We start from the raw sequence: 25,160 nt of genomic DNA, 5'->3' as shown, positions 1-25,160 counted from the left end.
AAACTGCACATGTAACCCTAAACTTTTTTTTTTTTAAAAGATGTTGTTTAAGATGCTAAATTTGTGGTAATTAGTTATAAAGCACAGAAAACTAACTCAAGTGGAAAAGATTATGTCTACCTTTTACCTGAAGATATTAGGAGAGAATTCATGGGGAGAACATGGTCTAAGCAGTTCACTGATGGACAGATAATATTTAGATGAGGGAAGTCAGTGGAGAGAGTTTCTGGAATTTCATCAACACTTCCAATAAATATTTTTGTGTATCTACTATGTGTCGGGCACAATGGGGTTAGTCATTAACAATAGTATAGAGGTTTTTAGTTAGCAGATATTTTGAACATTAAATATATTAGGACAGAATCCCCAGTGGCTAATTTAAGTGCTCAGGGGAAAGGGTTAGTAACACTGAAGAATCATGTCTGACTATCTCCTTTTGGAAGTGTGAGATTTTGTTCTAAATAGATTATACTTCTTTAAAATATTCTGGAAGATTTTTATTAGGGTAAGAACCAAATTTGCTTGTTTAAGCTTATGGAAAGCAGACTGGACAATTAAAAAACACATTGTGATTTTGTTTATCAAATTGGCAATGCATAACATTATACATAATCCATTTCTAGTATATATCCATTTATATTTACAGCATATAAATATAAATGGTCACAAGTCAAAAATCACAGCATAAGACAGAGATGTTCACTACTATCATAATCAGTTAATACTAATTAGGTAAGAGAAAAAGTCAAGAGCTATAAAAATTGGAAAATAACAGGCAAATGATCATTTTTAATAGATATGATTATACATTTAGAAAATCCATGCAAACCAAGTGAAAGCTCATCACAAACAATAAAATACTTCAATACAAAATTTAAAAACAAAAATCAATCATTGCCTTTATATAAATAACAATGAATTAGAATATTAAGTGGTGCTATTTTAAACAGAAACAAAGATAAAATACCTGGAAATAAACATAACCAAAATAGCAAGATCTATAGGAAGAAAACTTTAATATTCTATTGAGGGATGTAAAAGAAGATATTACTAAGTGGAAACTCATACCCTGTTCTTGAATAGGAAGACTTGTTACTATAAAATGACATTTCTCTACAAACCTATACATTTACTATAATCCTAGTAAACATACAAATAGGATCTTTCTAGAACTAGAACACTTATTCCAAAGTTTAGTCTTGTTTTAGTAAATAAAGCATTTTCTATTGATTAGGCCCTGTTTTAAGTACTTTACAAATATTAACTCATTCAATTATCATAAGAATCCTAAGAAAGCAGGTACTATTATTTTCCTCATATTACAGATGAAAAAATGGAGGCACAGAAGGAGAAAATAATTTGCTCCTATGATCCCTACACAAGGCCTACAAGATGACTGTAAATGCTTTAATGACAGAGAATTTATTTTACTTACTGTTAAATGGCCAGCACCTGATATCATGCCAGGTGTGTGGTAATTAATAGACTTTTTTGGGGGAACTGCACTGCAAACTGCAAGGGTGAAATCCACATTTCCTTATTTGATGAATACATTCCTGTTGGAAAAGCTTTCTTGAGGTGTTAGGACCTAAGCCATTATCTGAAAGAAGATGAGCTGAACGCAGTAACAACTGGGAAAGGAGGCCAGTGAGTGGAGACTTGGAAAGACTCTAAGCAAAGTTCAGAGGCAGGTAAGCATGTATGATGAATGTGTGTGGATGCATGTCTGGGGATAGTGGACTGGCCGAGGAACCATTTTATTTAATTTTAAACAACAGAGCAGGAATACAATTTTGTTTGCATAAGGTGCTTTGAAAATGAATTTTATATAATGTGTGAATCACCTATGCAGGTTTTGGACAACTGTACTGGGGGTACAAAAAAAACAGCATAAATTTGTTTTAGGTGTATTAAAATTTCCATCAAGAGATCTGGTAAATGAGGCCTCCATTTGGTATTAAAATATTACTCTTTGTGCTATTCATCTTTGAGCAGATTATGATACAAAACTACCCCCATCAAATCAGTTAGCTTTTCCAAGGACTGTGCCACACTTATTAAACAATGATGTGGTCTTCTATCTTCAAACTGCCACTTACACATTAACTTCCTAGCTAACTCCAAAAATTCTTGACTGAAAAACAATCTAATAAAAAGTCAATTTAAAATATATGAAATGATATAGGAGAAGGAACAACAAAATCAAAGAGTCTTTGGTTGGCATCAAGGTCTGCGAGTTACTCTCTGTATGACTTTGGGCAAGTCTCTTATCCCCGCCTGAGCCTCTGGCTCATACAACACCACCTGCTTGACAGAATTATTGTATGGATTAATTAAAGTAATTTATGGAAAACTCCTGAAACAGTCTGTGAGTTCTGAGTATCTTACAAATGTTAGTTAGCTTCCTTTTCCCTCAATAGCTGTTCCTAAGGATACTATTTCTTACACTAAACCATTAATGCTATACCTTATTTTTCTACTTAATTTATTATTAATTTTTCTTTCTAACTTCTTTCAGTTAAGACTACATATGTTGCTATTTTTGGATCTCAACTGATTCAGGCATGTCTAGAAGAGATAAGACTCGCCAAAACAAACAAACAAAAACTCATCCGAGACAAACAATAAGATCCACAGCATTCTGAAGATAAGAAATGCCAAAATTCTGTGGATGAAAGTAGATTAAAGTAATAGGGTTAGAAAATGGACAGAACAACAAAAATGGAATGATACTGGCAGGGTTATCAGGTAGAGGATATAAAACTATAGGCGGCAAGGGGCAGACTTACATTTTGAACCTAAGTTCATCCATATATGTTTAACAGAATGAATATATACATTTCAAACAGAATTTCAACTAGCTATGGTAACAACACTATTTTTTGTTTCACCTTCAGTCTTGTATTGGCGCAAAGAAGATAAGCACCTCGAAGCATATATTCATTCAGTCAAGAGATATTGAACCCCTTCTATGTGCTAGGCCATGGGCTGAGGTTACAAAGATAAGGAAGAGGCAGTTCCACAATATAACAGAAAGATACTTAAAAATCAGAAACATAAGTACATTAAAAATGAGTAAGGACCACATTAAAAATGAGTAAGGACCACATTAGAGGAATATATAAGAACGCAGAGAAGGAACACCTAAATCTCAGTGAGACTAGATGGTTCAGAAAAGAAGTGATAACCTGTCTGGACTGTGGCATACGAGGTGGATTTGAGTGAGTGAAAGAGGAGGGAGGCATGGTATTCCAGAGAGAGGAAATTGCACGTGCAAATCCCCAGAAGCACAAGAGAACGTGAGAAACAGCACGTGGTGTGGCCTGGTGGAGGCAGGGAGGAGAGAGAGTAATGCAGGTTACTGGAGGAGCAGCAGCCTAGAGAAGAAAATTTTAAGCAAGGTGCTGAATTCCGGGTGCCCCAGAGAAGTCATGAGCATGCCTGATGACAGTGACGAGGTGTGACAGAGGGTTGAGCAGTTATACAGGCTCAAAGAAGGACGATGGTTTTACACAAGGAGGGAAACGCAATGTTCTGGAGATATGGAGAAACTTCCTATTCTACTCTCCACCTCCATCACCGTCTCGCTCTTGGGAAGCGCCAGAAAACAAGCCTCTAACAGAAGGGGTTGCATGCTTCAGTTAAGGGAAGGAGAAGAAAAGAGTGCTATGGCTACCAGGAAGCATGCAAGGGGCTGGAGGCCTCAGTTTGGGCGAGGATGCCCTTGAGGTCCTTGGAGCAGCAGCAAAGGCTTCATTTGGATGAGGCCTGTCTCACTGCACTCAACAGGACTTCCAAGTCCCGGGTGAAGGTCTCAGCTGAAACTGCTGACTCAAGGAAAGGACTGCTTCAGGGTATTTGCTTGTGGAACAGGCTCTGGTGGCAAAATCTGATGACAGATTTCCACCCAAATGACAGCAAGAGGCCTGGTCAGGCACAGAATCCTATGGAGTAGAGCATAACTTAGAAGGCATTCGGGTTTTACAGATCCACAGAGCAGGTTCCTTTTCTACAGCAACCTTGACTGTGACCTCGCTTTAGCACGCACACACACCTTCAGTGACTTAGACACTTAATTTATCCCAGGCTTTCCATTCCATTGTTGGGCAGCTGTATCTGTTAAAGAAAGTTATTTCTCACGTGGGCTAAAAATTTATCCTTTCTATCTATTTGTATTAAGTTAGTCCCTCAGCAAGGTTTAATTTTTTTCCTTCTCCCTGACAGCCTTGCAAATACAAAGATAGCTATCTCCTTCCCTTGGACACACTCTTATGTTTTTAACTTATCTAGAATAATTATATATTTAACATACATTTTTTTCAGGCTTATCAATAACTTCTGTTACAATTTTATTCTCTATCTAATTAAGCCACAAAAAAAAGCCATGTTAAGTAAATTTCAACACAGAAGGGAACCTTGGCTTCCCCAGTGAATCTTTGTTTTGTTTGTGTCTCCCTATTTTGTTTTCTGGTTTTTCAAGCCAGACAGACTATGAGTTCTACAAGAATCTTAGCTGCCTTGCAGGGTTCTGACTGGGGGCTGCCCTCAGGCTACAAGCTACACAAATGACACTCAGCAAGTGCTATCCCCTGCTTCCAGGTTTGACTCTCCCCTTGTCATTCTCCAGTGCCTTCATATAATTGCTTTATTATATTTTTGTTTACAGTTTTTAATCTGTGGGAGAGTTGATCTGTTAGAAGCCACTCAGTAAGAGCAGAAGTGGCATCTCCCTCTAAGGGCTTTTTTTTTTTTTTTTTAAATGCAGAGTCTCGCCCTGTTGCCCAGGCTGGAGTGCAGTGGCATAATCACAGCTTACTGCAACCTTAAACTCTTGTGCTCAAGCAATCCTCCCACCTCAGCTTCCCAAGTAGCCAGAACTACAGATGGGCACCACTACGTCCAGCTAATTTTTTAAAAATATTTTACAGAGATAGGGTCTCACTATGTTGACCAAGCTGGTCTCAACCTCCTGGCCCCAAATGATCTTTTCACCTTGGCCTCCCAAAGCATTGGGATTACAGGCAAGAGATACCACACCCAGCTCCAAGGGATTAAAACATATATATTTATGTATATAAATATATGATATATAAGACATATTTACATCACAATTTTTTTACATATGTAAATTTAATAACGTGGCTTTTTAATGGCTTAATTAGCTTAACAAAGACAAAGAATAGGAAAAGATATAACTGCAACAATGTTTTGCAAGCTAAAAAGCAGGTAAGTGGTAACTAATTTAGCAGAACTGAAAAAGTTGAATTCTAAGCCAGAAGTAGGGGAAGCTGAGAGGCAATCTGAGAACCCACAAAGGCTCAAGAACTGGTGGCCCTGGGTACTTCTGGAAGTGGCAGTAAAGTTGGGGAATAGGAAGACTGCTTGAAAATCTGCTATACAATTATATCCCCAGATTTCCCTTCAAACTCCATGAGCCAGGCACCAGTTCTTTTTCCATCCTAACACACTAGAATTTTATTCTTTGGAGAGGGAAATGTCAGGTACAATTAAGGGCAAAAGCACTTTACTGAAAACAAGGTGATTAAGTGAACATATGCATACTAAATGCTGAGACCTTCAGTCCTCTTTCCCAACTCTGCTTCCAGAATACAAGCAGTCGGCTTGTACTTTAAAGCAGGATGACTGGAACATCCTTGACAAGCTCAAGCGGAAAGACCTAAGTAGAATGATGTTAGGTGTTCCCTAATGAGAAAAAGCCCAGCCAAATTACACTCTAGTGAACCCCACAGTTGATTATCCCTGTCCACATGCTCCAAGCTTCCAATTAATTTTCTAGTTCTTTCCTCTTAAAAATAAATATACAATCGAATATCTCCAAACTTTGAAGAAAAGCCTCTAACACAAATGATATATCAAGTCCAAAACAAAAACAATAAAAATTTCAAAAATCATTAATATGCTCAAGCGGAAAAGAGAAGATATTATACACATAAAACAATAAGATGCTATTCAGAGAAAAATAACTCTTAGAAGTTAAAAATATGAAAGCCAAAATGAAAAACAGAAGGGCAAGAAGATAAAGGTAAGCAAATCTCTCCAGAGATAGAACAAAAAGACAAAGAGATGGAAAACAGGAGAGAAGAGGTAAGAAAGTAATAGGATTGGTCCAGGAAACCTAATATCTAAACAACAGTAGTCCAGGAAGAGATATCAGAAAAAAACAAAAGGGAAGAAACCATTAATGAAGTAATTCAAGGAATTTTCCCAGAACTTAATGATTTGAGTTTTTGGGTTAAAAGGATCCACTGAGTGCCGAGCGCAATAGATAAAAATAGACTTATCAGTCTGAGATTTCAGAACATTGGGCACAAATACAGTTCCTATAAATTTCTAAAAATAAAAAGCCAGGCAAAGCGAAGTAAGTAAATAATATTTCACATACAAAAAAGGGGGACTCAAATATCTCCAGATTTTTCAGTAACACTGGAAGCTAAAATATAATAGAACAATGATTTCAAAATTCTTAAGGAAAATTGTTTCCAGCTTAACATTTCATTTCAGTCAAAGAAGAATAAAAATAATTTTCAGATTTATAAGGTCTCAAAAATTTATCTCCAGGCATGCTTTCTTAGGAAGCTATAGAAGGATATGCTCCAACAAAACAAGGGAGAAAACTGAGAAAGGGGAAGACATCATGTCATGCATTCTTTGTGAGGCTTTACCTGGAAAATAGGGGTTTCAACATAAGAGAAATTATGGAAATCCCTAGGATTATGGTAAAGGCATAGAAAACAATATGAAAGACTGCAGCAGATCAGAAGGTTCTAGGAGAGATTTCTCCCAAAGATGAAATTGTGTGAATACTCGATATGTAATTTCTTATATATCTGACGTGTCTGAATATCTTGAGAGGTGATTTAGGTAACTGGTAGAGAGTTTAGGATGAAATTAGTTATAAGCACACTGAAAACTAATCCAAGAAAAAATAAGAAAATAAGCTCCAAAGGAAATTAAAAAACAGTAGGGAAAAAAAGTAATCACAGTATACTACATGGCTTATCTGAGTGGTATTTATATAGACAAACTAATTTAAAAACCCGTATCAGTATGCCAGCTGAAGAATGACAAGGTTCCTAAGTTTGGAAAGGAGAGCTTTATTTCTCATAAAGGGTTGCAGTCTGCAGGTAGCCATTCTGACAGACTGGGAAGGATAGCCTCTGGCCAGAAGCTGGAAATAGGTACTGCTGGGGAGGGTTAAAGGGAATAGGAATTTATGCTGAGTGGGTTGGCTAAATATATACATTAAACAGGTTATAGGAGGAGTTATAAATATTCATGAAGGGGAAGCACAAGCAGGCGTAGTAGGCTAGTATGTATACAGTCTGCACACCATGTTCACTTTGGGGTAGAGACTTAACATTTAAATGTATTACAAGTAGGCCCTGTACATCAAAAGGTAAAGAGAGGACATGAAAGGCCTCTGTGCACAGCCTCTGTAGACTGGCCAGAACCACTCCACAGTCAGTGTGGTCTCTTATCAGGAAGAAATGCTGACCAGTTGTTGCATTTGAAACATAAAAATGGAGGGACAGTTAGGAGATTGGTTGAAATCAGAGGTGTAGAAAGTCTTTCTAAAGGGCTGGTTTCTGTTTAGCCCTTGGGAAAGAACACCGAATGGCGGCTAGCGAGGGCTGAGGTAGAATAAGGCAGGTCCAACTTCCTATCCCATCACAGCTGGAAACTCAGTTTTTAGGGTTTCTCTAGGGTCCTTCTGGCCAAAACGGGGTCTGTTCAGTTGGTTGGGGGGCTTAGGATTTTATTCTCAGGTAGAATGGGGGAACAGAAAGGGGATATGAATGTGCTGAAAGGGAACTAAAATCTCATCTCCTTCTACTGAAGAAATCAGACATAATCCTGATTTCTTCAAACAAAATCCAAGAAGTATCAGCATTATCAAATTATTTAGAGGCAAGAAGTAAGATAATCTGCTAAGATTGTTGAAAGTCGCTACCTTTGGGAAACAAGGAGAAATACTGTTTCTCACAATTAGCCTTAAGGATCTATTTGACACTTTAACAGCATATTTAATTTTACAAAACTAAAATCAAAGGGCTAATGGGCCAGAACTCTAGGGTTGAGTTACCTAAATTCACATACCCCCTTACTTCCATTTTCAATTCTTCAAATGGCATCATGTCATGCATTCTTTGTGAGCTGGTAATCATCTGTCCTGTACTGTCAATATGAATATACTAGCTGAATTACACATAAGGCAATAATTCAGTTAGCTCCAGAGCCACTACTGTATCTAAAATAATTAAATAAAATTGTCAGTGAAAGAATAACACTTAGAAAACACTATAACACTTCGAAAATATTTGTCAGCTCTCTGACCAGAAGAGAAAGTCACTCAACATATAACAACTTATTACCACGGGCATGCATTTTGGGGAAAATGTTTGCTTACTGTGATAATTTCTCCTTAATCTCACCCCACTTCTCAAAGCCCTGCATTATTTTCCCAGACACAGGCAAAGCCAGGCACATCTGTAAGTGAAGACTGTAATTTCATTTGATACAAATGTGAATTCTCTCCGCCTTTTAAATGGAAGGCTGTTCCTTTCAAAGATGAGTTCTTAGTTTTTAGTCCACACAGGAAGGTCACAGGTTCAGTCTATCACGCATGTGATAACCTTTCCTGAGTTCATGTTATGTGCTAGCTACTGTGTCTGGATAAACGGATGAATGAACCTCAGTCTCTGGCCCTTAAGGAACTTATTAATTTAGTAGGGGAGACATACGTGCAAAATAACAACAGAAATGTAAGAATGTTGACATATTTGATTGACTGTTTTTAAAGACAAGGTCGGCAGGAAGAATAGAAGATGGGTGATAACTCTGTTCAGGAGGGTAAAGAAAGGCTTCACAGAAGAGAACACGGCCTGGTTGGATACTGGAGAGTAAGTGGGAGTTTACCACATGGACAAAAGGGGAAGGAAATTTCAGGCAAAGAGAATATAAAAGCAAAAGCAGAAAATGGGCCATTCAGTGTTGTTCAGCTTTCCTGGCATAAAGGGCCAGTGGCAGAGGTTTTGGGGTAAGTGGTTGCAGGAGGTGAGGCTGAAAAGTGAGAGAGAAGACATCATGCGAAGCCTTTGCCATGCGAAAGAGTCTTGTTGCAACGGGCGGGGTCGGGGGGTGTAGGAGAAGATGGGATTTGGGGTAGCCTATGGAAAATGATGACAAGGTTTTAAGCAGGGGCAGACATAACAGACTTGCAAAGCTTCCCACCCCTCACTCTTGTTGTTTTTCTCATTATAAAAGTACTTACCTGAATGCCAAGTATTTTAGCAGGACTCTACCTTAGTAGAGACAATGAAGAATTACTCAAGTGACAAAAATCAGCCAATGGAAAACTACTATAAGGGCACTATAATGGCATCACTAATGTCATTACTAGCTTATGAATTTTCACAAATGGGGCTGGATGTGGTGGCTCATGCCTGTAATCCCATCACTTTGGGAGGCCAAGGCAGGTGGATCGCTTGAGCCCAGGAGTTTGAGACCAGCCTGGGCAACATGGCAAAACCCTGCCTCAAAAAAACATATAAAAATCAGCCAGGTGTGGTGGCACATGCCTGTAGTCCTGGCTACTTGAGAGGCTGACGTGGGAAGATCACTTGACCCCAGGGAGGTCAAGGCTGCAGTGAGCTGTGATTACACCATTGCGCTCCAGTCTGAGCAACAGAGTGAGATCCTGTCTCCAAAACAAAACAAAACAAAACACCTAAACAACTAAATGTTTACAAATGCCAAGTAGTATCAGGGTTCAGAGGACAGTCCTGACAATCAGGCACACTGTAGTAACCATGGGTAAGTTACTAAACCTCTTTACTCAGTTCTAAAATGGGAATAGAGAAGGACTTGTTCTGTCCACCTTAAGGAATGCTATAAGGATCAAAGGAAATAATATACATAAAAATATTTTGATAAAGTATCTTGATCCTTCATTTATAAAGCTGTATAACTAGGGCAATTTGTTTAATTTTTCTGAGCTTCAAAGTTCTCATTTGTAAACCAGGGAGAATTCCATCTATATTACAGTCCTCATGCTATGAGGACTGAAGTGCCTTGTCTGACACACAGTAATTATGATTATCATCTGTAGCAGTATTTTAGCCATTTACATTGGTGTATGGTAAATCAACTGTTCCGTGATGCAGTCAGTAAGTATTCACTGAGGACATGAAGTATGCAGAGTCCTAATTAGTCAGAGTCTCTAAGGAAAAGAAAACAAAGTAGGGACAAAATTTAAAAACACTACCATACTGCTCACAGGTGAATTTTAGAATGTGGCAACTCATATCTGTAATCGTAAATATTTCTCCAGAATATCATGCAGGAATTAACTAAGAATATGTTTGACTTTCTCACTGGCATTCCTATGTACCTACACACACATTCACAAGCACGTGTATGTGTGTGCGCATGCAGAAACATTAGGACTCACTGAGGAAAAATAAATCTCTCACACTTGAAAATTAAGGAACTGCATAGGCAGCAAATCTCCAAGTGAAGTCGATGCAGTGGGTTATACAAGCCAATAATTTATGTTAGGGCTTCACAAAATGTTAGACACTAGGAAAGGAACCCAAATAAGTTAAATTACATCAATAAAAAGGTATGACTAGCTGTGCTGCCTCAGCTGGGATGCTATTTCTTGCTATAAACAGCAATAGCTAGAATTCAGATGACTAAGCATTGCAATAATGAAAACAAAGCATGTTATAATAGCTGCTGCTAGATCCACAGCCTTGGGGATCAATGAAATAATGCCTGTTGCCATATATACACAGTCTTGCAGGTCTTTGTTTTTTTGGGAAAAATAAGTTCAGATCATTTCTAAACTAGCAATTTGTCTGTCTAGATTTTAAGTCTGTTATGCTTATGATAAAATATGATCTTTCATATTAAATCACTTATGACCTTGGTAAAATATGACTTTATATTAGCTGACTCTTGGGGCACTTTAATTTTATGAAACACGCACTTTAGTTTTTAAAAGTATGAAAGCAAAACTGGATGTTCCTAGTCTACTACATCATGTTAACAAGCCATCAAAGATCTGGGAACACATTAAAAAATATACCAAATCTCTATCTAATTAGTTTCAAATATGAAAGGATACTTACAATTGAAAACAAAATACAGCCAATACTTTAAATCCTTAAACATACAAAGAATAGGTCTGATTGGTTTCCTGGATTCATGTCTCCCTGTCCAAGGTTATTCCATGGAAGAAAGTTACCAAAGTAAAAGGTTGTGGGAAAATCCAGTACCCACTTCAGGGCAGGAGTGAGCAGCTCTACAGATGTGTAAAGACAAATCTTTCTAGAATACATGATGAAAAAAACTAAAGAAAGATTCAAGTTCATGATTAGGCGAGGGCATCCACAGTTCAAACATATGTCTTATATAGTTCCATTAACAGGCCCAAATTTTAAATTACAAATATGTAAGCAGGAGGTGAGTTACCTTTGTGTTACTTATTTAAAGCAGGTTGTTTTCCCTTCAATGAGTCACCTATCTGCTTACTGAGAGAATGAAACTTTGCATACTCTGGAACTGGGAGGGAAAGTGGATTTTGGTGGTACGCCAACTTCAGAGCTTATGACTTTAACAAAGTAGAATGAGGGCACTGGGTGTCAGCAGGCACGTGGTGTCCGACATGTAGCAAGAGCTCCAGAAATACAAGTTGTGAAAAAGACACATGGAAAAGGACCTGGAAAAATGACAATGACAAACCTGTCTACTTTGATCACAAGCCCTAATGCTGACAAATGCTGAGCGTGCCTCTTCCACTGACATAAGTAATGTGATTTGCCAATGCCCAGCTTAGAGTGGTTTCCCCCGTAGCAGACAAGCAGATGTATATATAATAAAGTCCCTATAAGGTGAAAAAGAAAATCTCATTTTTAAAAGGATATTATATTCTGCTTTTTATATTTGCCTAAACTCCAAGGCTATTTAAAGTGCCAGTATGTAACAAATAAGAAGCTTGTGAGACAATATAAATAAATGCCCTGCTTCCTTCATCCAGAATGTCTTGATACAAAAGAAAAATTTGCATCTGAACTAAGTAGTGTGTTCAGTGACACAGTTGATTCACATTTGGTACAATTTCCTTATCTCATTGCAGACTGGCAACAAGCTCTATGGACCACAGACTGCCTGCTGGCCTGTGGATCACACTTTGAGCAGCACTGACAAAGACAATCCCAGCACAATTTATATTCTAATTATTAAAAAAAAAAGTTATCAGTTCTGAAAAAGCAATAACAGCAAAAAGCCAGAGCCAAACAAAAGGCTACCACATTGCCATGATGTTGCCATAGTTCCTGAACACAGTAATTTATGGATTCCTCAAATGATAAATCACATTAGTAACTTTGCCAAATGTCTCAAAAGGATATGATAATAAATGAAAAAATATCTGTTGAACAAACTATTCTGGTTAAGGCAATGTGGTGGGGGATTCATCGAAACAATTAGATTTTGTTGTTGTTGTTGTTGAGACAGTGTCTCTTTCTGTCCCCCAGGCTGGAGTGCAATGGCGTGATCTTGGCTCACTGCAACCTCTGCCTCCCAGGTTCAAGTGATTCTCATGCCTTAGCCTCTTAAGTAGCTGGGATTACAGGCACCCGCCACCATGCCTGGCTAATTTTTTTGGGGGGTATTTTTAGTAAAAACGGGGTTTCGCATTGGCCAGGCTGGTCTCGAACTCTTGACCTCAAGTGATCTGCCTGCCTCAGCCTCCCAAAGTGCTGGGATTACAGGCGTGAACCACTGTGACTGGCCAGAACAATTAGATTTTATACACATGTGAACTATTTGTCACATAAAGCAACTTATTTTGTTACCCTCCACCACCACCCAGAGCCTAGTATAGTATATTCAATTAATACTTTTTGGCTGGTATTTCTAAAACGTCCACAAAACACTAAATATATTCTGAGTTTCAGATTAAAATGAGAAAAATAAGGTAACTTATAAAGATAAAATACAGGAAAACTCGGATCATACATTTTATTTGGAAAAAGTATATAAAATATATTAACAACTTTAAAAATAAATGATACTATGTATATTTTAATGGCTATATTCTAGGGAGGGAAAGAGAATAAAAATGACAACATGATAATAAATGTCTTTGCTTTTCACATGTTCCATTTCTTAACAAAATAAAAGATCTTAGCCCATTAATAAAAGCTGTGCATTCTTTTGGACTCTTAAATTCAGATATTAATACCGCCTTTAAAGAAATAAATAAGAAAGCACTGATGGAAGATGTAGAGTGCATTAGCGTTCATGTTATCTCTCCTGCTATGAATTTAATGGGTATCTTAATAAGGAGATATAAACTAATGTCACTGATTAGGAAATATATCCACTCACATCATTTAGTAGCCTCCACTGGGGCTTGATGATGATGTCTGAGTGGAATTACTATAAAGCAAATGATGAATTAGCGTCAGGAGCAAAGGGACACATAAATGTGCCTCAGAGATGAAGCAATTACATTCTACGTTCAAAGTTACAGGTCAACTCAAAAGACAGTGCGGTCAGTCCTAAAGCAGCACTAACCAACCTGGCTAAGCCCACTGCTTACAACTTGCTGAAGCTAAGTTATTTTGATAGCTGGGCCACAGGCTTCCTTGGTTATAATAACCTGAAAGTAACATTTACGTGTTTTAAGTCTCTTTTAATCTCCTGAATACCGTGAAGTGATGTTTATCAGATTTTAAGACACAGGCACATTCCGTTCAGATGATTTCATTCTCAGGGGACCTTGTCATTATGAAGGCTTATTAAAAGAAGGCAAAGGTTCACAAGCCTTTCAGAAGAATCTTAAGTGACATTATGAACTAAATCTAAAAAAAAATTTTTTGGCTTGGTTATACAAAGTAATTTCCTCTTCCTGGTTAGCTTAGCAGTCATAGTTCAGCAAACTTTGTGTAGAGTGACCACCACAATTAGTGTATTAAAAATGTAGACATTGTTTCTCTCACTTTCTCTTCTGATTAGGCTTCATTTCAACACTCAGTGCAGGGGCTTGACCTGTAAGTGGTAAATGCCCAAATACCCACAAGCTTGTTTACTATTAGGCATTTGGGATATCTTACATACTTCCAGATACATTTGAAAGAAAAAACAGCCCAAACTCAGTCTATTCTTTTGTTTAGGGCTTATTTTAATAGTACACATCCCTAAAATGGTCACAAATCTTGTTTCCAATTTATCTTTTTATAACATGAAGGAGGAAAAAAAATACCAAAAATGCTCCATGCAGATTTGTTTCAATTATTTTTTAAAAATTCCTCATCTACCAAAAATTATTCTACACCTGTTTCCTCACCTGTAAAATGCGAATAACAAAAAACTAAAAAAAGGTTATTGTGAAGACTAGGAATAAAGAATAAGACATGCTTTGCATATAGGTATCAATAAAAGCAGATATTCTTTTTTGTTTTAGTTTAAACTTTTAGATTCAGGGGGTGCACATGCAGATTTGTTACAAAGATATATTGTGTGATCAAAAGCAGATACTCTTTTTTTGAGACAGGGTCTCTGTCACCCAGGCTGGAGTGCAGTGGTGCAATCTCGGTTCACTGTAGCCTTGACCTCCTGGGAATCAATCCTCCCACCTCACCCTCCCGAGTAATTGGGACTAGAGGTGTGCATTACCACACCCAGCTAATTTTTTTTTTTTTTTTGTATTTTTAATACAGATGAGGTTTCATCATGTTGCTCAGGCTGGTCCTGAACTCCTGGGCTCAAGTGATCCATCTGCCTCGGTCTCCCAAAGTGCTAGGATTACAAGTGTAAGCCACTATCCCCGGCCCAAAGCAGATATTCTTATGTGTAAAGCTAAGACAATGCTTAAGTGCTCTCGCTGAAAATTCTTTTTCTTCTGGTACATGATGCTGAAATACAAAGTCCTTGCCATCCTTTGTAATGGCAATTATTTTTCAAGAGATTACAAGAATTTGATGAAATAGTGTTATACATTTTAAAAAATTGTTGTTACCTATGATTTTTTAATGGCAAGACATAGTATGCATATAGAAAATACATAAAAGACACATACGCATTGTTTAAAGGATCAGGATTATAAAGCAAACCCCTATGTTACCACCACTCGGTCAAGAAATAGAAGGCTGCTGGTGCCCCAGAAGCCTTCCACGAGCCCCCTTCTCGCTTCCAGAGGTAGTCGCTACCCTTGTTTTTTTGTACAGTTTTCATTCCTAAATAATATAGTTTAATCTTGCTTGGTTTTCAACTATACATAAATAGAGGATGATTGTGGAGATTTTTTTGTTTTTTTTTTTGCTTTGGTTCTTTTACTCAACATTATGCTGGTGAAATTCGCCCCATCACTGCTATGGTTTCATGGCTGCATAGTATTTGATTACATAAATATACCATAATTAATGATGAACATATTGTCAATATATTTTAAGTTGTTTCTAATCTGTGGCTATTATGAATAGTGGTGCTATAAACATTCTCATATACAAATCTTCAATTTCACTGCATAACGCCAAATTATTTTTTTAAATGATCAATCTACCCTCCCATCACCTCTACTTTAAGAGTAACCAGTTTACTGTTGTTTTTCTTTAATCACACGTGTGCTCAAAACAAGATTGGGAGAAACTGAAGAACATTACTGCTAGAAGGAAATGAAAAAAAGGCGCCAAGGCTTAGAAAAATTAAGAGACTAGCTTGGCCAGGTGCAGTCGCTCACACCTGTAACCCCAGCACTTTGGGAGGCTGAGGCGGGCAGATCATTGGAGGTCAGGAGTTCAAAACCAGCCTGGCCAACGTAGTGAAACTCTGTCTCTACTAAAAATATAAAAACTAGCTGGGCGCGATGGCGGGTGCCTGTAATCCCAGCTACTCGGGAGGCTGAGGCAGGAGAATGGCCTGAACCCAGGAGGTGGAGGTTGCAGTGAACCAAGATCACGCCATTGTACTCCAGCCTGGGTGACAGAGCAAGACTGTCTCAAAAAAAAAAAAAGAGAAAAAGACTAGCTCAATGTTACAGCGAATAAGAGGGACAATGAGTTAGAAAACCAAAGAGTTAGAGGCAACTCTGAAGCTAGAACACAATCTAGAGCTCTTTCCAAGGCATTAAGCTGCCTTGCAAAGGAATCTGGAAACAATGAAATACAACTACTGTTTATAAATGTGAAAACAATGGTGACAGACAGGCAAATGTTTTAGGGCAGTTTAGAAAAAGTCAGCATTACATTTTAACAGAATTTGTGAATCTCATTATATAAATAGGGAAACTGAGGCCTAGAAATTCACAAGGCCACAGTTATCAAGTGGCAATACCGATCAGAAAGTGAATTCATGTCTGTCTGTACTTGTTCTCCTAACCACATATACTGACTGGAAACATACTCAGCTAGAGGGAATATAGCTGTGTTTTAGAAAGTATGAAAAAATAGGCCGGGCGCGGTGGCTCAAGCCTGTAATCCCAGCACTTTGGGAGGCCGAGACGGGCGGATCACGAGGTCAGGAGATCGAGACCATCCTGGCTAACACAGTGAAACCCCGCGTCTCTACTAAAAAATACAAAAAAACTAGCTAGGCGAGGTGGCAGGCGCCTGTAGTCCCAGCTACTCGGGAGGCTGAGGCAGGAGAATGGCGTAAACCCGGGAGGCGGAGCTTGCAGTGAGCCGAGATCCTGCCACTGCACTCCAGCCTGGGTGACAGAGCAAGACTCCATCTCAAAAAAAAAAAAAAAAAAGAAAGTATGAAAAAATAATGCTGATTTTGTCAATTTTACTATGGCTAATGAATCTTAAAGAGGAAGTACATACCATTGCAAAAAAATACATAGCTTGACCAACCTCTTTAAAGCTGTAATTTCTATATCTGCTGGAATATCCTTTAATTTGAATGTACTAATGAATAGATTAAGAGAAGAAAATTGGTTTCTTGTCCCAGGTTCACCTTTAACCATTAGTGCCATTTTGAGAATGTCAAAAAACTTCACTAGGACTCAGTTTTTATCTGAAAAAAATAATTTTTATATACATATTCTATTATAAAAGCAATACATACTCAATAAAAATAAATCAATAAAAAGGTAAGTAGAAAGATTATCTGAAGTCCCGCAAAACAAACACGTAACAGTTTTGGTATACAACCAGGCAATCTTTTCCCTCCTGTATATAGGGTAGTTTGTTTGGTGCCTTTAAAATTATTTTAATAACTGTAACCATAGTGTGCACTCAACCCCATGTTCTCTTTTCTACACGAATAACAAAGGTATTTCTATGCTACCTAATCTTCATAAAAATTTAAATCACAGTGAATGCTTGCTATGTTTTAAATGTTCCCTCCAAAACTCATGTTGAAGTCTGGTTGCCACCGTCACAGTATTAAGGGGTGGTTCCTTTAAGAGGTGATTAGGTCATGAAGGCTCCACCCTCATGAATGGATTAATGCCATTACTGCAGGAGTGGGCTCCTAATAAAGGGGTGAATTCGGCCCAATTTTCCTCTTTCCATCTCACATCTGCCATGGGTTGATGCTTGCTTGATGTTGGTGCCATGCTCCCAGACTACCCAGCTTCCTGAACCATGAACCAAACAAATCTCTTTTCTTTCTTAATTACCTAGTCCACGATATTGTTATAGCAGCAGAAAACGAATGAAGACAATGCTCCTTCGTTTACTTAACCTATTCCCAGATAACTATTTTCAGTTATGATAAACATATTTAACTGTTTTTAGGAAGTTAGAATTATTTCCTTATGCTAGAGTTCCCAAGATGAACTACTAAATCAAACTACTTATTAATTCTACTTCAGAGAAGAAATTGTGAGGGGAAGTATATGAGCTGCTTATGAGAATGCTTTGAAAACTGTAACGCACTAACAACGTCAGATAGTATTATCATTAGTTTTATAAGTCCATATTGCATGGGACTTATATAAACCTAGTATGGTACTCCATAAATCTCTGAATATTTTCTAAAAACAAAATCACCAATATATAAGCATACTATTTGTACATTTTATCTTTTTTTTTTTTTTTTTGAGACAGTGTTTCATTGTCGCCCCGGCGGGAGTGCAGTAGCACAATCATAGCTCATTAAAGCCTTGAATACCTAGGCTCAAGCAATCCTCCTGCCTCAGCCTCCTGAGTAGCTGGGACTACAAGCACATGCCACTGTGTCCGGATACTTTTTTAAATTTTTTGTAGAGATGTGGTCTTGTTGTGCTGCCCAGGCTGGTCTTGAACTCCTGAGCTCAAGTGATCCTCCTGCCTTGGCCTCTCAAAATGTTGGAATTACAGGCATGAGCTAACTGCACCTGGCAAGAATCTTAATATCTTTTTGATCATGCTGTCGTGAGTCAAACAACTTAAAAGTTATTTTTAAAAAGCAATGAACAGACTAAATTATAAGAGTGGTAAAGTTAAGAAGCAGAGATTTAAAGAACCTGGGGCTGACATGGGGCACAGAGCACATAATACTCAACTTTTTGATTCTTTAGATGAGAAGACTGAAACACAACAGAAAGACACTATCTGCCCAAGGTACTGGCAAGCTAAAGGAGATGGAATATAACCCTGAAATTTCTTTTTTTATTTTTATTTTTTATGTTTTTTTTTTTTTTTTGAGATGGAGTCTTGCTCTGTAGCCCACACTGGAGTGCAGTGGTGTGATCTCGGCTCACTGCAAGCTCTGCTTCCCGGGTTCACGCCATTCTCCTGCCTCAGCCTCCCAAGTATCTGGGACTACAGGGACCCGCCAACTCGTCTGGCTAATTTTTTTTTGTATTTTTAGTAGAGACAGGGTTTCACCATGTTAGCCAGGATGGTCTCGATCTCCTGACCTCGTGATCCACCCACCTCGGCCTCCCAAAGTGCTGGGACTACAGGCGTGAGCCACGGCGCCCAGCCTAATCCTGAAATTTCTAATTGTTGGTGTTATGTTCTTTCCATTAAATCATTTCATCCACCTTTTTGAAATGTGTGGATGACAAAATTTCATTCCCTTCATTGCATCTACCTAAATAATTATTTAAATGTAAAGTGCTAGTCTGCATTTATAATATATACATTTTTAAACTGATAATTTACACAAATATCTACAAAGTTATTATTTTAAATACAGAATTATGATATGGGGCTATCCACAGGTAACTGTGAGTATGTTGGCGAAAGTAACTGTTTTTTTCTCTCTTTCAAAAAGATAAATTAGCAAAACATAGTATCATTAAAAGTTCCAAAATTTAGAATTTCAAATCTACTGGGCTACCTTCCCCTAAAAGCTAGAGACTTTGGGTTTCGAATCAGGCAATATAAACAATTTTTTTGGAGTTCATTTCTTTAAAGAGCTTACACCTAAGCTATCCCGGTCACTTTGATGCCAACTAAAATCAGACCAAATTCATTTTTCATATAGCTCATGATTCATTTCATGATGCTTAATCATAAAAAGTATAGTTAGAATTTATATCCCATCCTTTCTGAACTAGCTAGCACTACATATTTCATTTCAGTTGAGGTACATTCTTTAAATATTTTCCTCCCAGCAAAAGATGTCACTCATGGTGGTGCTTTGGAAAAGGCTAATCTTATTACTGAACAAGTAAAAAGCCTAAAGTGACTCTTTTAAAACAACTAGGATAAAGGAAGAGATAGATGTTATCAAAGATGGTAAGCCAAGTAAGGTGCTAAATTTATACTGAGCTATTAGCCACAGAAAAAAAGGGAAGCCTGTTATGTAAGATGTTTCTTCCTGTCTGATAAAAGGAAAGCAGCAAGTATCGTCTCCTGAACTTAGAGTCAGATATTAGGGTCTGAATTTCTTTGTTCATGTAACAGCTGTGTGACTATGAGCAAAGGACTTACCCTTCAGAGGCTCAGTTTATCTAAATGTAAAATGAAGATAATAATACCAACACTTTTAGGGTTTCTGCAAAGGATAAAAGAAATAATATATGTGAAAGGGCCCTGTGCCCTAAAATAAACTAGATAAATGTAAGTTACAATTGTTTTATTTTTCATTTGGAAAGATATTCTTGGCATTGTATTTGTAGTTTCAGTTTAAAAGGAAAAAATGTCCAACTGAGATAAAAATAGTTTTATCTTATCAATTTACACTTTCAGCAATCAAAGAGTACAGTAATCATAGTCAATGACATTAAAAATGTCTAGTACATTGGTTAATAGCTAATGATGGTTCTCAGAAAAATTAATACATGAACACTTAATCATTTGCAACTACAAAAATGCATGTTATCCCTTTAAACACAGAATAGAACTTTTGGAAAAAACTATATATAAACAATAAATATAATTTTTTGACCTCAATTAAAACATTAGATACAAGATATGTGTGTGTATATATAAATATATATGTTTACATATATTATATATTCTTACATATATGGGGATATATGGGATATAAATTCTAACTATATATATATTCTTATATATAAAATATATAATATACATTACACAGAAATAAGTTGTTTAATTATCAGCCGTAAAGAGGAAAGAACAATCTTCTGACTGACTCATTCATCATTCAGTCTTTCAATAGACATCTTTTTTTTTTTTTTTTTTTTGAGACAGGGTTTGTCATGTCACCCAGGCTGGAGTGTAATGGTACAATCACAGCTCACTGTAGCCTTGACCTCCTGGGCTCAGGTGATTTTCCTACCTCAGCCTCCCAAGTGGCTGCGACCGCAGTCACACACCACCACACCCTGCTAATTTTTTTATTTTTTGTAAAGATGGGGTCTTGTCATGTTGCCCAGGCTGGTCTTGAACTCCTGGGCTCAAGTGATCTTCCTGCTTCAACCTCTCAAAGTGCTGGAATTACAGGCATGAGTCACTGCATCAGGCCTCAATAAGTACCTATTACATACGCAAAACATGCTTAGGGATCTCACACAGACCACATTTAGGTCCAGGTGTAACAACTGGTAAGTGTATGGTTCTGGGGCCGAGAGTAGTTAGCCAAAAACATGGCTCCTGTCCCCACTATGAAGGTAACCTTCTGCTCCAGCCAGGCCAGCCTACATATGCCTTCAGCAGTTCCTCCTGTGCACCTTGGCTCCCCCTCTTCTCTCACTCCCCAGACACTTCTCTTCCTTGACTTCCCAGTTCAGGTGGCATATCTTCTATCCTTCTACTGATGCTTTCCCTTTCCACATCAGCCTAACAAGAATGACAACAAGATCAACAACAAAAAATGGCAGCTACCATTTACTGAGTACACTTACTGTGGACAAACCCTGAGCTACAATATCATCTCAACTACATAAGAAGAAAACAAAAAGTCTGGAAGATCCAGAAGGTGCCTCTCTCTGGGTGGTGAGATTATAGGTAATGAAAAAAATTCTGTTCTTTCTTCTTTTGTACTTTGCTAAATTTCTACAATGGACATGTAAGATTTTTGAATTTAGAAAATATTTTTTAAGTAAAAAAGATATAGATGGCACTAGCATAAAGACAGATATAAAGGTTAATGTAATAGAATCCAGAGTCCAGAAATAAATCCTCCCATTTACAGTTAATTAATTTTCAACAAGATTGCAAAAACAATTCAATGGGTACAGTAGTCTTTTCAACAAATGTTTTTGGAATGACTAGATATCTACATGCAAAAGAATGAAGTTGGATTCCTGATACCATACTCAGAAATTAATTCAAATAGATCACAGACCTAAATATGAGTTAAAACTATACAGAAGAAAACCTAAAAGTACATCTTTGTGACCTTGGCTAAGCCTTCTAGATATGACACCAAAAGTACAAGCAGGAAAAGAAAAAATAGATAAAATTGAACTTCATAAAAATTAAAAACCTTTGTATTTCTTCAGACATTATCAAAAAAGTGAAAAGACAACCTGCATGGTTAGAGAAAATATATGCAAACCATTTTTCTAAGAAGAGACTTCTATCCAGAATATATAAAGATCTCTTACAATTCAATGGACATATTGCAGAGCACGGTGACATGTGCCTGGCTACGTGGTCCTAGCTATGTGGGAGGCTGAGGTGAGAGGACTGCTTGAGCCCAGGAGTCTGAGGCTGCAGTGAGCTATGATCATGCCACTGCACTCTAGCCTAGTCTATAGAGTGAAACCCTGCCTCTAAATAAATAAATAAAGACAACCTAATTTAAAAATGGTCAAAGGGTCTGAATAGATATTTCTCCAAAGAAGATACACAGATGGCCAATAAGTACATAAAGAGTAATGACACTCCACATCATTAGTCATTAGAAAAAATTCAAGTCAAAACCATTTACAACTAGTAGGATGGCTATCATAAAAAACACATAAAATAAGTGTTGGTGAGGATACAGAGTAATGGGAACCTGGTATGATTTGGCTGTGTCCCCACCCAAATCTCATCTTGAATTGTAGCTCCCATAATTCCCATGTGTCATGGGAGGGACCCAGTGGGAGGTAACTGAATCACGGAGCAGGTCTTTCCTGTGCTGTTCTTGTGAGAGTGAGTAAGTATCACAAGATCTGATGTGAGATCAGGTTTATAAAGGGGAGTTCCCCTGCACACGCCCTCTTGCCTGCTGCCATGTAACACAGTGCTTTTGCTTCTACTTTGCCTTCTACCATGACTGTGAGGCCTCCCTAGTCATGTGGATCTGTGAGTCCATTAAACCTCTTTCCTTTATAAATTACCCAGTCATGGCTATATCTTTATTAGCAGCATGAGAACAGACTAATACAGAACCTTTGTACATTAGTAGTGGGAATGTAAAATGGTGTTGCCACTTTAGAAAAACAGTCTGGCAATTCCTCAAATTTAAACAAAGCTACCATATGGCTCAGCAATTCCACTTCTAGATATACACCCCAAAATAATGAAAACTATATCCCCACAAAAACTTGTATCCAAATGTTCATAACAGCATTCTGATAACAGCCAATGGAAACATCCCAAAAGTCTACCAACTCATAAATGGATAAATAACATGTTATATATACATACACATCTTCCAACTGCAAAAAAAAAATTGGCTATAAAAAGGAATGACTCATACATGCTACAAAATGGATAAACCTTGAGCCTATGCAAAGCAAATGAAGCCAGTTACAGAAGACCACATATTTTATGATTCCATTTGTAAGAAATGTCCAGAACAGGCAAATCTATACAAACAGAAAGTAGGCTGGTAGCTGCCCAGGGATGGGGAGCTTGAGGGAATAAGGAATGACTACTAGTGGGTACAGGGTTTCTTTTGGGGGCAATGAAAATGTTCTGTAATTGACCGTGGTGATAGTTGCACAATTTGGTGAATATATTAAAAGCCACTGAACTATATACTTATTATTATTATTATTATTATTTTTTGGAGACATAGCCTTGTTCTTTTGCCCAGGCTGGAGTGCAGTGGCATGGCTCATGCAACCTCCGCCTCCTGGTTTCATGCCACTCCACTCCTGCCTCAGCCTGGGATTACAGGCGCCTGCAACCCTGCCCGGCTAATTTTTGTATTTTTTTAGTAGAGACAGGGTTTTACCAGGTTGGCCAGGCTGGTCTCGAACTCCTGACCTCAAGTGATCTGCCCACCTTGGCCTCCCAAAGTGCTGAGATTACAGGTGTGAGCCACAACGCCTGGCCTGAATTGTACAATTTAAATGGGTCAATTGTATGGTATATGAAATATATTTCAGTGAAGTTATTTTTTTTAAATTTAGTACTTTTTATAAAGAGCTTCCACCATATTATTGGCAAATTTTGTATGCAGTAGTTGGGAAAGGCATTATGACTATTAAAACATCCTTGGAATTTGTATTTTTGATTCCAAGAATTATGAAAATAAAAGCATATTTTCTTCTCATGTGTCACATACATTTGGCTGCATGTTAAAGAAATATACATGAATTTAAGCTGCTGGGTATGAGCTGGCATTGATCCCTTCTAAATAGCTGTGCACTGTGGGCCCCAGGAGTAAAGATTTACAGAAGGACCACGTCCTTGGCAGAACGCAGGTTCCCAGCTGTTTTGGATGGAGAAGCTACTTTTACTTTCTATGAAGTCTTAACTTGAAGGGGAAGAGAAGTAATAGGGTAAAACGAAGGGAGTCATGAAATCTCCAGGTTCTAATTTTAGCTCTTCTACTTAACTCACTGTCTCAGGGGGCTCATCTGTAAAATGCAGATAATTGTCTATGCCCTGTCTAACTCATAGAATTGTAAGAAGGCCCAAATTAAAAAGAAAAACAAACAATGTTAGTAGGACAAAACTGGATTTGGTTTTGAATTGCTTGCCATTTAATAGCTTTGTCATCCCTAGGAAATTAGCCTAACAGTAGCTCAATCCCTTATCTCTAAAGATAGACTTGGTCAACATACTTCATAGAGTATGAAGTGAGCTACACAAATAAAAATACACACTCCAAAGCCATTACATTCTATACATATGTAAATCGTCATTATTATTTGTTCAATATACCCTCAAAGTATTACTCTTAAATATTGAGCTTTCAGAAAAGGAGAGAAGAGGCCTGGCTTACAAAAGCAACAGGGAAGAATCCACTGATGGCTGCTAGCCTTCTGACTTGTACTACATATCATTCCTGGAATGCAAATTGGTAGGTCTCTCATACTATGTTTCCACATTTGGGGAAATGATACATGTGTATTGGAGCAATTGAAGAGTTTCATAGAAAATCTGGAAGGCCACATTCTCTAAGACAGTGGTTCTCAAAAGTTTAGTCTAAAGTTTGAAGTCAGGTAGCGTGATGCCTCCAGCTTTGTTCTTTTGGCTTAGGATTGTCTTGGCAATGCAGGGTGTTTTTTGGTTCCATATGAACTTTAAAGCAGTTTTTTCCAATTCTGTGAAGAAAGTCATTGGTAGTTTAATGGGGATGGCACTGAATCTATAAACTACCTTGGGCAGTATGGCCATTTTCACGATATTGATTCTTCCTATCCATGAGCATGGTATGTTCTTCCATTTGTTTGTGTTCCTCTTTTATTTCACTGAGCAGTGGTTTGTAGTTCTCTTTGAAGAGGTCCTTCACATTCCTTGTAAGTTGGATTCCTAGGTATTTTATTCTCTTTGAAGCTATTGTGAATGGGAGTTCATTCATGATTTGGCTCTCTGTTTGTCTGTTACTGGTGTATAAGAATG

The 25,160-nt window shown here is 37.7% G+C and overlaps 1 protein-coding gene across 5 annotated transcripts in view; it reads right to left on the bottom strand.

The window, feature by feature from the left end:
- Window positions 1–25,160, bottom strand: part of LOC105468772 (UV radiation resistance associated) — a 325,660-nt gene that overhangs the window by 44,679 nt on the left and 255,821 nt on the right. The window contains exon 14 of one of the 5 annotated variants that reach the window (XM_071075321.1): window positions 18,053–21,212. The exons of the other annotated variants lie outside the window; for them this stretch is intronic. Coding sequence (XP_070931422.1) covers window positions 21,123–21,212 — 90 coding nt within the window. The 3' untranslated portion in view covers window positions 18,053–21,122. Of the gene's footprint in view, window positions 1–18,052; window positions 21,213–25,160 lie in introns of those variants that run through there. 5 annotated transcript variants of the gene reach the window in all.

Source organism: Macaca nemestrina, chromosome 12 (genome assembly GCF_043159975.1).
Source record: "Macaca nemestrina isolate mMacNem1 chromosome 12, mMacNem.hap1, whole genome shotgun sequence".
Taxonomy (NCBI): domain Eukaryota; kingdom Metazoa; phylum Chordata; class Mammalia; order Primates; family Cercopithecidae; genus Macaca; species Macaca nemestrina.
The sequence above is the reverse complement of the archived record's forward strand: the minus strand, read 5'-3'. Positions and strand labels throughout refer to the sequence as shown.